Source organism: Argiope bruennichi, chromosome 8 (genome assembly GCF_947563725.1).
Source record: "Argiope bruennichi chromosome 8, qqArgBrue1.1, whole genome shotgun sequence".
In the NCBI taxonomy this organism is placed as follows: Eukaryota; Metazoa; Arthropoda; class Arachnida; order Araneae; family Araneidae; genus Argiope; species Argiope bruennichi.
Genome location: NC_079158.1, coordinates 99,275,998 through 99,289,846, shown reverse-complemented (window position 1 = coordinate 99,289,846; position 13,849 = coordinate 99,275,998). Strand labels below are relative to the sequence as shown.

Here is a 13,849-nt window from a genome sequence, read left to right as displayed (position 1 = left end):
AAATGAACTAAAAAGTATCTAATTGGGGAAGTCCAAGGTCAAAGGTGCATACCGGAAATACGCTCATCGTCCACGTCTCAATCGTCGAAATGTGGCCGTCTCAGAATCCGTTGTCGAACAGTACTGAAGTGCTTCTTTTGAATAAGTGCGACATGCGACCATCGATGTTTCGATCTTTGAGGTAAAAGAAATTCCCAGTTGATTTACGGCGTAACGTTTTGATTCTTTTTCCATGCTTTGGGAATTAACTATTTTGAAACGTTGTAGTCCATCTATGATTGGATTGCTTATGCTTTTATCAACTGTAAATAATCATAAATAACAACTGTTAATAAATTTTTGTTTGTGCCGTCTTATCCAAAATCCATACAATTTATCAATTCTTCTGAATTATAACACAAGCTTCATTCAGTTCAAAAGTTAATTAGTTCATCGAAGGACACAAGTCCTTTGTAACTTGTCTCCATTAATTTCGCTTATGTTAACATGATTTTTGTCTGAGCAGACAGAAAATACAGTTTCTGTCTATGACTCAGACCATTATACAACAGACTGACATGTGACAAAAACTTTTCATTTTATTTAATCCAGTTTTGAGGTGTATCATCCTGGTGCAAAAGTATTGTTTAAAACAAATAAGTCTTGACACGAATTGTGAACTTATTGACACTTTGAGTGAAAGAAGGAATGTCGTCATTGATTGAAATTTGTTTTAATCGAATTCATTGACTCTTAAGATGTTTGTTATGGCGAACTGAGCAGATAATTGTAAAAGAACGTTCGTTGGTGATTATATTACGGGCTGAGAACAATATTTGAAGCGAATTAAATCTCCGAGAGATGGTAATTATTTTACTCTATACCTATTAAGTAAATTGCTTGAACGCAGATTTAAATTTTTCCTCAGGTTGATTAACATTTCGAAAGAAAACTGCATTAATAAGATAGGTGAACTCCTGTTAGCATTATATCAATTTTCTTTCGCTCCAATTCTAAAAGAAATAAATTTTAAAAAATAATAGCGATGGAGCATTGCGAATAATAATTCTAAACTTATTTGATTTTATTCATTTTTTCGTAATATAATATATTACTTCTTTTTTTCAGTTGTTTATGATGGATGCCCGCAGTCCTTCAGTAAAGGTATATGGTGGGACAGAACTTTGTTCGATCAAGAATCTTCTCATGCTTGTCCTAAAGGTTCAGTTGGTAAGGATTTGGAGATTTTTTTTATTCATTTGTAATTAAACTTAAAATGGTAAATATATAATTTAACTTGTGTGCTGATTATCGTTTGTTAAATGTTTTGTTTATTCTTTAATGATATTTTTCAGGTAAGGCTACCAGGTATTGTGCTCAAGACACAGGATGGGAAGAACCAGATCTTTTCAAATGTACTTCAGAAACTTTCCTTGAGCTGGCTGATCAAGTAAGAATTTGAGTCATTTCTTAGAATGTACTCAAGAGACCCATTTGTTTGAGATTTTAATAATTGATTATGACTTTTATTTTTTCCACAGCTTGCTGTCATAGAGAGAGATAAACTTCCCCTCAGCACATACTTTGCTGTCAAAATATCATCCGATTTGCGTTTGGCCACGAATCTTACTAAGAACCTGTATGGCAGTGATATTCTTATCGTGGATCGGATGCTATACCATGTTCTCAAGTATGAAACTGAGCAAGGTGGTTTAAATTTAACTCACCGCCAAGACAAAGATTTCATTCAGGTAAGTTTGATTTTAAGGTTTCTTACCAAGTATTATCAAATTAAGAATGAACAGTGACTAGTTGGACAAAAAGAATTGTTTATTATGGATGTAGTTCTTTTTGTACATTGGGGGTTATGTTTAGAGGATTTTCAATTCAACGGATATATTGAGGAACAACGCAATATTTATTGAAAATTTAAAGAAATTTTAGTAATTTACATTGTAGCGATATGAGATGCGCAAGGATAGAACCTAGGACCTTGTGGTTCGCAGTCCAGTAACTTAACCATTATACCAAAAACGTACGCTCGTGTAGTAACTAAACCATTATACCAAAACAATTGTTCGGGTAGAAGAGCTGTTAACTGGCTTATATGCTATTCACCACAACATAATTACTGTGAAGACTACTTACTGTGAAAAAAGATACGATTAAAAAGAAAAATTCGGAAAAAGTATTAAAAACCATTTGTGCTAGAGTTTACAGAATCCAATCAAGCAAGTGACCATGCACAATAATCCTTTCTCTGTCTTTAAAACTCAGATTTCGTATCGCCTTTCAAGAACAACAACCAAGTCTCGTTGCCACTCTCTTCCATGCACCGAGACACCCAAGCATATGCCATCAACATATTTAGTATGTATGTAGCATGTGCTGCCCTCTAGGTGTGATGAAATACATCAACAATAATTATACAATAATATTTATATTATTAATAATTATCAATTAACAAAAATTATCAAATTATATTTATATTATTAATAATTATTAATTAACAATAATTATTAAATATAAAAGCAAATAGTAAAAAAATGAAGTATTGCAGAACAATCATACATGAATATTTACACATCACACCCTAAACTTTGCATCATATTATAGAATTACTGTAGATAACATATTATATGTAAATTCTGAATTTTATGTAGTAAAATTCAATATGAACGTTTATATTTTTCTAGAATCTTGTGGAAGCAGCTAGCAAAATTCTGGAGCCCAGGTATACTGACATGTGGAATAGAATTGCGACTTTTACCAATGCTGGCCCCGAACATCTGATCCTTATGTTTGAGGAGTATGCAAAGACTCTGATAAAAAACCAAGTGGATACGTTCACTGAACCATTTGAAGTTACGTCCAAAAATATGGGTATGGATAATGTTGGAAATATTTCATTTTATCAAAAATCAATTCTTGAAATGCAATAGTTTTTTCCTAAGGTCGTCGTTTCAAAGAAATTTGTGTGTGTTTGTAGCACAATATAATCAGTGTTCATTGTAAACTTTCTATATTATTTTGAAAGCATTAAAACTGTTATATGTTTAAAAAAATATTTCACTTCATTTGAAATATAAACTTTCATTAAATTATATGTTAATTATATTAAAAATATTTAATAATTGTCTGAATTAATTTTAAAACATTTAAGACCAATTTTTATTCAATAAATTAGATTCCAAATTATTTTTTTAAATCGTTATTAAAACAGCAAATTTATTTCAACTTTATTATCCGAATGTATATTATATTCTTGAAGAGCATTATGAAAGTATTTGGTTGCGTACTATTTCATGAGCATTTGTCATATTTATTTCATATTTTCAAACTTATTTCAACTTTATTTTTTAAAAAAATTATAGTCATTTAAGGAAGAAGTTGTTGAATCTTTACTTATTTATTTTTGAAAACCAGGGGAAAAAAGGGCTTTACAAAGTTATTATTAAGGTTTATTTTAAGAATTAAGTATTGGTGAAAAATTTTTAAAGTGTGCATATTTATAAAAGACTACGACTCTCTCTCTCTCTCTCTCTTGCAATGTAATAATATATATGTAATGAATTTCGAATCCTGTCGGCTAAATAATATGTAACATATTATTTGGTTTAAGTAGAATGCAAGTTCGAAGCAGTGAAGAGACTTAGTATTTTTAATGCCATTTTATTCTCTCTTGGGAGACAAACATGATTATTTATAAGAAGGCACAGCAGGTCACAAAAGCGGAATTCAAAAAGGGACGAACAAATGATCACTAGTCTTATATAACGTAGGATTTCTGGCCAGGCGCCAATTCAATACACGGGGTGACATTTGACACCTTTTCAAGGGCAACCGAAGTTATCACTTTCTCTTGATACGTAGTACTGATGGTGCATTATTTTTACAGAGGAATTAATTATACTGAAAGTGGAATTGGATCACGAAATAAGAGGATATTTTAGAATAAAAGAATTATTAAAATTAGAAATTATGAAGAAAAATTAGAAAATTAAAGATAAAATCTTGGAAATTAATTCGGATTAAATTAAGAGTTTAAAATATCATTACATATATATATATATATATATATATATATATATATATATATATATATATATATATATATATATATACAGAAAATTAAGGAAATGAACAATATTCCTTAAGGCTTCTAAAACCGTTTATATGTCTCTCAAAACCTGTAGTTTATAAGTATTTTCCCGATGAAAATATTAAGAGCAAATAACACAAAATATATAATTGAAATTTTTAGCCGCCATTCAGCCCAGCAAATCCATTAATTGCCAAAGCTGTGGCTGGTGTTTAATAATTGATTGAAAATTTTAATCGTTTGTATGAAATAAGGCATTAGCAACAATGTTTAATGACATACAACGCACAAAAAAAGCAAATTCCTGCAGAAATAACTGACATCATTTGCATTTATAAACTATTAATTACTATGATTAATGAATTCCGCATAATAATAGTTAACCTTATTTTTATTCAAACTTAATTTTTATTCTTCGTTTTTGCCATTTTTTTAATCAACTTAAACCTATTAAGTCTTTATTCATGTGGATGATGCCATTATATCTAAAATTGCCTGCGAAACTCATAATTCTGGGTAATTATTCATATAAATTTCCCTTTTATTCTTTATGCAATTATGAAGGGCAAGTATTTTCATTAAAACTATCACTATTTGGGACTCATAAATTTGTATTTCGCTGATTAATTATTCTGAAACTGGCAGCTTATTTCTTAAATATATATTAATTGACTTCTATAATTATTAATCAGGATAAGGCATCAAAACAAATAATGCGTGATTAAAATATCAGAAAGACATTTGAGTTGTTTTTCGCGTGGAAAGATTATTGTTTTTATTGGCTAAAACTTTAATGGGAAAGTTAATTTGGGGTGATCTCAAATCTCTATGTAATCACTGATTTGCAATCTGAATGAAAAAGTAAATAATACGAGAGCTTTAATAACAAAAAAAATCTTTAGGACTATTTGAAGAAAATGAGATGAATTCTTCAATAATCGTATAATCCTTTTATACAAATGTTTGTATTAATGCTACATCTCTGCAAACTATTACTAAAAGTCAGGATACTGTCATGGCAGGATTATCAAGTTGGCAGTTATTTAGGAGCTTCTCAAAATCTTTCCTTTTTGGTTTTTCAAGATAATTGAATGCTTTAATCGGATTTAATGCAGCCGGTATACGAATTTATCAATCCAAAATTTAAAAAAAAAGTTTAAAATTTAGGTCATTGCTCTTAGAATTTTAAGTTTATAAACTGTCTTGCTGATCAATGTGACACTTTTTTTCTAAAAAAAATTTGATTAATTGACTTCAAGTCAACAGTTGTGATTAACTTTGCATTTGCTTATTTATATAGTATTAAAGGAAGTCTTTGTAATTGTTTACCACATCCAAAATTACTTTTAAATTTAAACTTTTAATTTTTACTTCCTCGTATACGTAGTATATAGAAAGTATAGTAATCGTCAGAAAAATTCGAATTCAAAAGTTTGACGAATCTTTAAGTTTCCTGAGTTCAAATCCTGAGTTCAAAAATCATATTCTTAAAAAAAAATGTGTCTATTTGTGACGAAGATAACTCAAAAACTTTTTGACCTAGATGGTTGAAATTTGGCATACGGTCTTTACACCAAATTTGCAGATTTCTATCAGATTATGAGTAAATTCTGATCGGATGAAGTTTGTCTATCCGGGTACCAGAATATAAATTAACATGATAATTACAGAACGAAGAGAGCTAGTTAGATGAAATTTGGTGCATAAATTTAACATCTGTAGTGTAAACACCTATCAAACTTTGAACCAAATCCATCAAGGAATTGACCGGCTGCCTGTCTGTACTTTATCATAACTCAAAAATAAAGTGAAATAAATATTTGAAATTTGGTACGGGATTTTGTAACTACAAATGCGTTTTTTGCCAAATTTTGATTTCAATCGGTTGCGAGAAACGTGTCTAAAACACAAATTTGGTTTTGGGATATTATTAACAGCATGCCACAGATTAATCGCCAAAAGTCTCGCCAAGGATCATACGATAGATTCAGTAAAAATGCTAAATCCCCGCCAAAAGTAAATATTTTGTAACTATTGTACGCCAATGCCATGTTAGGTACTCTCAGGGATGACATTTTTATGAGAGAGCATGCGAGAAAGTGACTAGTTTTATATATATGCTGATATCAACTTTTTTGAAAGTGAGATGATCCACTAATGTTTTGTTATTACATTCTAACATTTTTTTTATATTGATATTAAATTAAAATAAAAAATAAGATGTCATTGCTTTCTTTATAGTTTTTGGTCTGGATACCGTTTCCTCTTCTGAGCTTTGGTCATATCCACCTGGCTCAGAACGCGCTGCACATAACGCATCTACAACACCAGAAAAATCACAGTTCGTGGACGCAAGTGATCCTGACGATGGGCCTTCTGTTCTCATACCGAAATACAACAATTTCCCCAAGTGCAAGAAGTTTACTGATGATATTACGAGAGCATTTATTCCTCTTAAAATTCTCAATATCAAGTCAATCGAAGGTAAGAATGCTGAATTTTATGAATTTTCTGATGGTTCATTTACTTTCTATTTATGTTTGCTGTTATTTTTTGTATGCTGGATGTTCAGTGAGTAAAATTATTCTAAAAATTTGAGCTATTACACGTGTTATACCATACATATACATATAAAAAATAACATTCATATAAAAAATACATATAATACCATAATACATATAACTCCATAATATCATAATGCATATAACTCCATACGTATAAAAATTGATTATTTTAGCAGAAATATGTTTGTGCAATACTTTAAATAGAATAAATATTACAAATATGAAATGCCACATTTGGCAAAAAAAAAAAAGAAAGAATGTATAACTAGAAATGTTTGTATTTGAAACATTTTGGTACTAAATCTTTCAATAAGTTCTTTACTAACTGTTCACGTAATATTTTCATCAATAGTTGTCAACAATATTAAAAAATTCATACTTTTAGTGCAAAATTCTTATCTATCTAAATTGGCGACAAATATGGAATATTTAAAAATTGTTAACAGAAAGGAACGAAAAGTAAAAAAAAAAAAAAAAAAAAAAGTATGCATTATAAAATGTTTCATTAATGAAATTTCTCCATTTAAGCATATTATATTAGATGCTTGCATGTATTTTGATCATTTTTTCACTTTAAAAATGCCTTTATTGAGAAAAATTGGTACAATTTATATAAATCAGTCAAAATATTTTCTATCATTTTCTACAACTTTTTCCTATTTTCGTCCAGTAAGTTTTGCAACTGATTGTCTTCGAATTTTTTTTGGTCCTCCAGGCCATTCTTTGTCATTGACATGGAAATCATCACTCTTAAATCGTTGAAACCAAAACTGACAATTGGGATATGACGGAGCAGCTTCTTCATAAGTTTCTAAAAGTGTCTGATGGGCTTTGGCAGCGGATTTCTTCAAATCAAACAAAAGAGCAATGAATGTCGAAATTGTAATTTGGAGCGTTCCATGATTGGTCAATATTACTAAATGAAAACTTTCAAAATGATAACAATAAAGGAATAGTAAATTGGTAAAACCGAAAACCATGGTCGTTTATATAGATACTTCGCATGTTTACCAATAGATGTCGCTGATTAAAATTCATGCATGCACCTAATAATATGTTGCATCATAACATAAAGTACATCTAATTGAAAATGCATTCACGTTCTTTCAGTACTCATGGCGAGCCAATGGGTCGCACAAATGGTTTGTCAACATTAAAGCATAAAGAATTTTTTTTCCCTTTTCAGATGTGAAAACCCTAAAACAAAAAGGGATGCAGATTCCGAAAGAAGCAGCAATCGTTGCTTACGCTATTTATCCTACTGTTGGACAAATGCTACCGCATATTTATGACTTGTCCGTGAGGTAAGTATTGATAACATCACCTACAGGTTCAAAGTATTCATTTAAAAAGTGGTTTATTGCATGAATCTGAAGAAATTTATATTTTTGTCTTGAATTTTTATGATGAAATGTTTTCAAGTCATTGCTTAGTTTATTTGGAATGTATGGTGGACGAACAGTTATTGATCATCAAACTGATGACATTTAAATCTAGAAAGATTGTATAAATTAAACCTGTAAAAAATGTAAAAGATTAAAGCTCAAATTTAAAACTAGTTGTCGTGAAAAGATTAGCTAAAATCAGAAAAAGTGTTCTTCCGTCGATTTTCTTGTGTAATTAGATAATCCAGCACCTTCCTCCTTTGCATCTCCTGAATATATGATAGGCTTGGGGTTTGTGTAAAGGTCAAGGCAATAAAAAGATCAGCTAAAACCCGGGGACGTGTTCTTCCGTTGATTTTCCTGTATAATTAGATAATTCAGCACTTTCCTCCTTTGCATCTCTGAACATATGATAGGCATGGGGCTAGTGTAAAGGTCACGGCAGTGAAAAGATCAGCTAAAACTAGGGGAAATGTTCTTCTTCCAATTTTCTTGTGAAATTAGATAATCCAGCACCTTCCTCCTTTGCATCTCTGAACATATGATAGGCTTGGGGTTAGTGTAAAGGTCACGGCAGTGAAAAGATCAGTTAAAACTAGGGGAAATGTTCTTCTTCCAATTTTCTTGTGAAATTAGATAATCCAGAACCTTCCTCCTTTGTATCTCTTGAACATATGATACGCTTGAGGTTAGTGTAAAGGTCACGACGGTCCGCAAGTGTAACTTCCCCTCAGAGTCCGTGAGTAACAATGTAACATCATGCGTTTTATGCTTTATTATATAATGAAGAAAATTAAGTATGCATTTTGGACGCATTTCTCCCCATTGGTTAGTTCCAAAATAATACGATCTGTTATACTAACTAAAAGATCGCATACCAAAATTTATTTATCTAAACCCTTTCCATTTTTGAGTTATCGTTCTCACAAACACGTTATTATACAGATCAACAAATGGCTGTCACGTTGACAAATGTGGTCCAAAATTTAATACGCTTTCTATTAATTCTGGTGATAAATATTTCGTCTCTTCTCTTTACGTTTCTTAGTTTTCTTATTCATATGATTATGTAAAAATAAATATATTTTTGATGTATTTTGTGCAAATTTTGATAGAAATCTTTAAATATAGTGCTAAAAGTTATCTTATTGAGATAGCCTTAATTCCAAAAATGTATGTTAAAACTCGGAGAAGTTTGAAAAGTATACTTTCATCAAAATCTCGAGGTCCTGTTTTTTGGTGACTACAAGGTTTTATATCAATGCAATTTGTATAATGATACAGAGCAATTTAAAGATATAGTCTATATTTATGAATGATATGCAATGACTTTTAAAAACTCTAAAAACTAAAAATAAGAAGTGACCAATCATTGTGCTCAATGATTGGTCGAAGTGTATAATATTAAGTGAAGCCGAGTTTTAAAAAAATTCGATCTCTCTTTCAGCTGTTTTTAAAACTAGCACTTTTACATAATAAATTTTAAGCCATACCATCAGTATTGCTTAATGTACACTTTATAATTACACTGTAAAAAAACATTGACTCTCCGAGAAAATAGACAACGCACGAATCCGGTAGGACCAATATCATATTTGTTTAAAACGATTTAAAACGTTCGATTTCAGTTGTTTTAATGATAATAAATATAATATTACTCATTTTTAATTCAGTCTACAGTTTCTTGAGAAATTCCATATAACAACGTATTATTACGTCTTTACATGAATGCATCTATATAAATTAAAATTTTTTTTTTTAATTCTTACATATTTCTTAAATTCTTTCTTTTAGACAAAGGTTTGGTATTATGCTCTCGTCCAATACGCCCATGATGAGTCTTGTAACACAACCGGTTAATTCAAGTTCAACGACGCAGGAAAAAAATTCTCCTAATGTGCGTTTCAAATTCAAGATTAATGATGTCTCGGATCATTCCAGCCCACAATGTGCTTACTGGGATTACTCGCAAGGGTAAGTTGTCCCGAGTTTATTTATTCAGTCAATAAAGAAACTAGCAGGTTTGATCTAAACTTTCTTTATACTCCGTAATAAACTTATCATGTCTGTGAACTCCTTACATGGCATTGGAATACATAGTTATGGAATATAAACTCTTGGCCTGAATTTTTCATTTTTACTTAATTTATTATGTCATCCTTGGCGAGTTATTTGGTGATTAAACTCTGGTATGCGTAAGTAGTAGCAAAAAAATCTAATTTGTGTTTTAGATACGTTATTCTCAGTCGACTCAAACCAAAATTTGACACAAAAACACTACTAGTCACAAAATCCCATATCAAATTTGATATGTTTAAGTCACTGAATTTTGAAATATTGCGCTTACCTATTTTTGAAAGTATATACCAACAAATGGTCAACTCTTTGTCGGGTCTTTATCACCCATTGACTTTTTGTTTAGTTGTATCATAACTTACATAGAAATCTCTGTTCTGTTCTTTGTCAAATCATTCAATCGCCAATATATATATATAAAGATTTTTAATTTATCCACATTGGCAAGGTAGATCTAGATACTTCAAGGTTTTCAGTTGTTATAATCGCAACAAAATTTTATAGTTTTTTTCTTTTCTTTAAACTTTAAAGGACATTTAAAAAAACACTAAAGTGGCTAATTTATATCAAAATAATTCTACAAGGCCAAAATACTTTACTTAGAAATTCATATTTTTTTTAAATAGTATATAGTACAAAATGATTTATTTAATTAAATCCCTAAATTCTGCCGGGTGTTCACACTAGACAAAGTGTCTCTTTTTTTAAATTTTATTTTGTGTAATATCTACATTATATCTGCCAAAAGACGAAGAATTCCGATCTATTTTTCACCGAAAAATATTGTTAGAGAAAGATAAAAAATAACTAAAAAGATAAGATAAGAATTTTTTAAGAAGCGAGACTAAATTTAGAAAAAAAAATCATGATTTGTCATTATTTTTAAATATGAATTACATCAAAAATTAATCCAAAATCTTTACAGAAAGAAAAAAAAAATGAAATTTTTAGTGGACATAGTAAAAAGTTTAAAAAAATACCTGAAATAGATATGTTTTTTTCTATAAATAAACTTTATAGAAAAATAATAATGTGCATAAATAATAATAAAATAACAATAATGCGCTTTATTTAATAAAAATTTGTTCACTCATATGTTCATTTAGTCCGACATATATGTTTTTCTATAAATATTATTTAGAGAAAAAAAAATAATATGCATAAATAATAATAATAATAACAATAATATGCATTATTTAATAAAAATTTATTCATTAATGCGTAGATCTAGAGGCAAGTGGTCCACGGACGGTTGCGTCACCCTCGGGGCCAATTTTATGAGTGCTCAGCCCTACATCAACTGTTCCTGCTCTCATCTTTCCACATTCGGAGTGCTGATGGATATCACTGATAAGGAAGTAAGAACTCAAGAAATTGCACGATTAGTTATCAATTTGAAAATTAGTATGAATTAGGTTACCATCGTTATGTTAGTAGTTAAATTATTTGATTCGTTATTTCACTTAAGGTGTGTAGTATGTACTGGTTTGATGCATTTTATATCTAATCATGAATACGTTCTTTGCTATTTCCCATATTATATGTTTAAACTAGACTTACAACATATATATGGTACTATTTTATACAAATTAAAAAAATATATTGATTAGTTAAGTGGAATATGTTTTCCTTCATTGAATTGCTGACACATAATTAGATCTTTAAAAATACTAAATATTTATTTATATTTAAAGCAGCATGGTCAAATAATGGTCATCGTGCCATAAAAAGCATGCAAAATTAAACATTCAAAAGTAATTGAAATTCGAAGTATAACTATTGAATAACAAAATACCCTGATAATTGAATAATAATTAAATTTATCATATAGACTGTTAACAGAGATTTGATTTTGTACTCAGAAAATTATTAATTACAGTTTCTATTTTTCTGAAGAAAAGTGTTTTTAGTACAAGAGTGATGATGAATATGGTTAATTAAGCCTTCAAAATTCAATTTGGTGTAATATAGATTCGGCCTTAGATTTTTTTAACCAGTACCATGACACAAAATCTTAAGAGCCAACTTTTGGAAATCCTCAGAATAATTCCAAATTTGATTTTAATCAAATGAACTAGAATCAGATTAAGAAAAAGAATTCTCGAATTCTCTTCTGAGTGTAAGAGATTCCAGCACGATGGACCTTCACACGTAACAGCAATGACCTCCGAGAAAACCTGAACATAACAGTTGAGCGAATATAGTAGTTTCAAACTCAATCATTGGGTTTTTAAGATTTTTTTTTTTTTGGGGGGGGGGAGACTTGCATTCTTTCGTCCCCGATATCGCGGTAGAAAGTGTTAAGAACCATATCGCACGGATTCCCATAACTTCAACAATCGTTCAAGAAGATATTTTTTGTGCTTAATATCGTATTATTTGTTTGCATACTGAATCAGGTATTGCTACTGCTACCTTGTAATATTTAAAGTGTTTTGAAAGCTTCTGATTATTCATTTTATTACAATTACAAAATTTTTTGCTGTTCTTCAGTATTTTATGGAAGAATCGACAGCCCAAGACGTTGTATCTTATTTGGGTATTGTCATCTCGTTACTGATGCTTCTCGCTGCCTTCCTCATCTTCTGTCTGCTGCGCGGCCCGCAGACCAACAGCAACAACATTCACAAGAACCTGGTCGCCTGCATCTTCCTGGCACAGCTGCTCTTCCTTATCGCCCTCAAGCTCAGGAGACCCTTGGTACAGAGAGAAGTAAGTGGCATTCCGCCTTAATATTATATATTGCACCCCATCTCATATGCTTCAAAGTATAATTGGTCAAATGGGGAAAATGAGTTGGAGTTGTAGGCATGTTGGTATGGAAATATTATTTCCTTGTTGAATATATTGTACTTTTCCACATATATTGTACTTTTATCTTACATGTTTCAAAGTATGATTGGTCAAGTGAGAAAAATTAGTAGGAATTCATAGATATGTTGACATGGAAATATTATTTCCTTGTTGTGTATGTTATTGAAAACTTGTGATGCTACGATTGGTAATTGCTTGTCTGGGAAGCATGCAAGACTTTAAGTAGAATCATACCTCATGCCTGATAGTCAGAACGGACGAGTGTTTTTGGGGGCCTGTAAAGAGTTTTGTTGGAACTTTTAGATAAACAAGAGACCTTAACGTCTTTTCAACCAAAATACTACTTTAACATGTTAATCATTCGTTTAATATAGCCATGATACTTATCTACATTAAAATGTGGCATATGAACAAAACTAGACTCGCCATGTTGGTCCTATACTTTAGTCGACATGATCGCTTGCTTTATCCAATTTGGATTGTACACTGTTCACTGATTGGCTATTTCCGTTTCACTGATCTGTTCCATATCCATTACCGTTTCTCTGATTCACTGATCTGTATCACTGATTGGCTATTTCCGTATTCATTTAAGGCTTTGGTGCACCGCTCCCAAATGAGCAGTTTTAAGGATGTTGTCACCTTCATCTATGTAACCGCTGTGGTTTTCTGCTACATGCTTGGTATCTTTCAAAATATTTCTGATATCTTTTGAGATAAAGTCAGTAATATGTTACAGATTGTAGGCAGGACTATAAATTAAAGTCTTATAGATTTTGAGTAAAGACTTGAACTGCATATTTTGTGAAATAATTCATTAATTTGTTAATAAAGGCAAGGTTTTATGTTTTATGGTTATCAAGGTTTTATGTTTAAAATGTAGTTCTCACGAAGAAAAAAAAAAGACCCAGATAGACGCTACAGAATTC

The 13,849-nt window shown here is 30.4% G+C and overlaps 1 protein-coding gene across 3 annotated transcripts in view; it reads left to right on the top strand.

Moving 5' to 3' along the window:
- Window positions 1–13,849, top strand: part of LOC129980934 (protocadherin-like wing polarity protein stan) — a 529,937-nt gene that overhangs the window by 499,688 nt on the left and 16,400 nt on the right. For all 3 annotated transcript variants that reach the window (XM_056091439.1, XM_056091438.1, XM_056091437.1), the window contains 9 exons: window positions 1,108–1,209; window positions 1,335–1,429; window positions 1,521–1,730; window positions 2,676–2,862; window positions 6,323–6,565; window positions 7,832–7,949; window positions 9,825–10,004; window positions 11,332–11,464; window positions 12,600–12,818. In XM_056091439.1, the coding sequence (XP_055947414.1) occupies window positions 1,108–1,209; window positions 1,335–1,429; window positions 1,521–1,730; window positions 2,676–2,862; window positions 6,323–6,565; window positions 7,832–7,949; window positions 9,825–10,004; window positions 11,332–11,464; window positions 12,600–12,818 (1,487 nt within the window). The remainder of the gene's footprint in view (window positions 1–1,107; window positions 1,210–1,334; window positions 1,430–1,520; window positions 1,731–2,675; window positions 2,863–6,322; window positions 6,566–7,831; window positions 7,950–9,824; window positions 10,005–11,331; window positions 11,465–12,599; window positions 12,819–13,849) is intronic.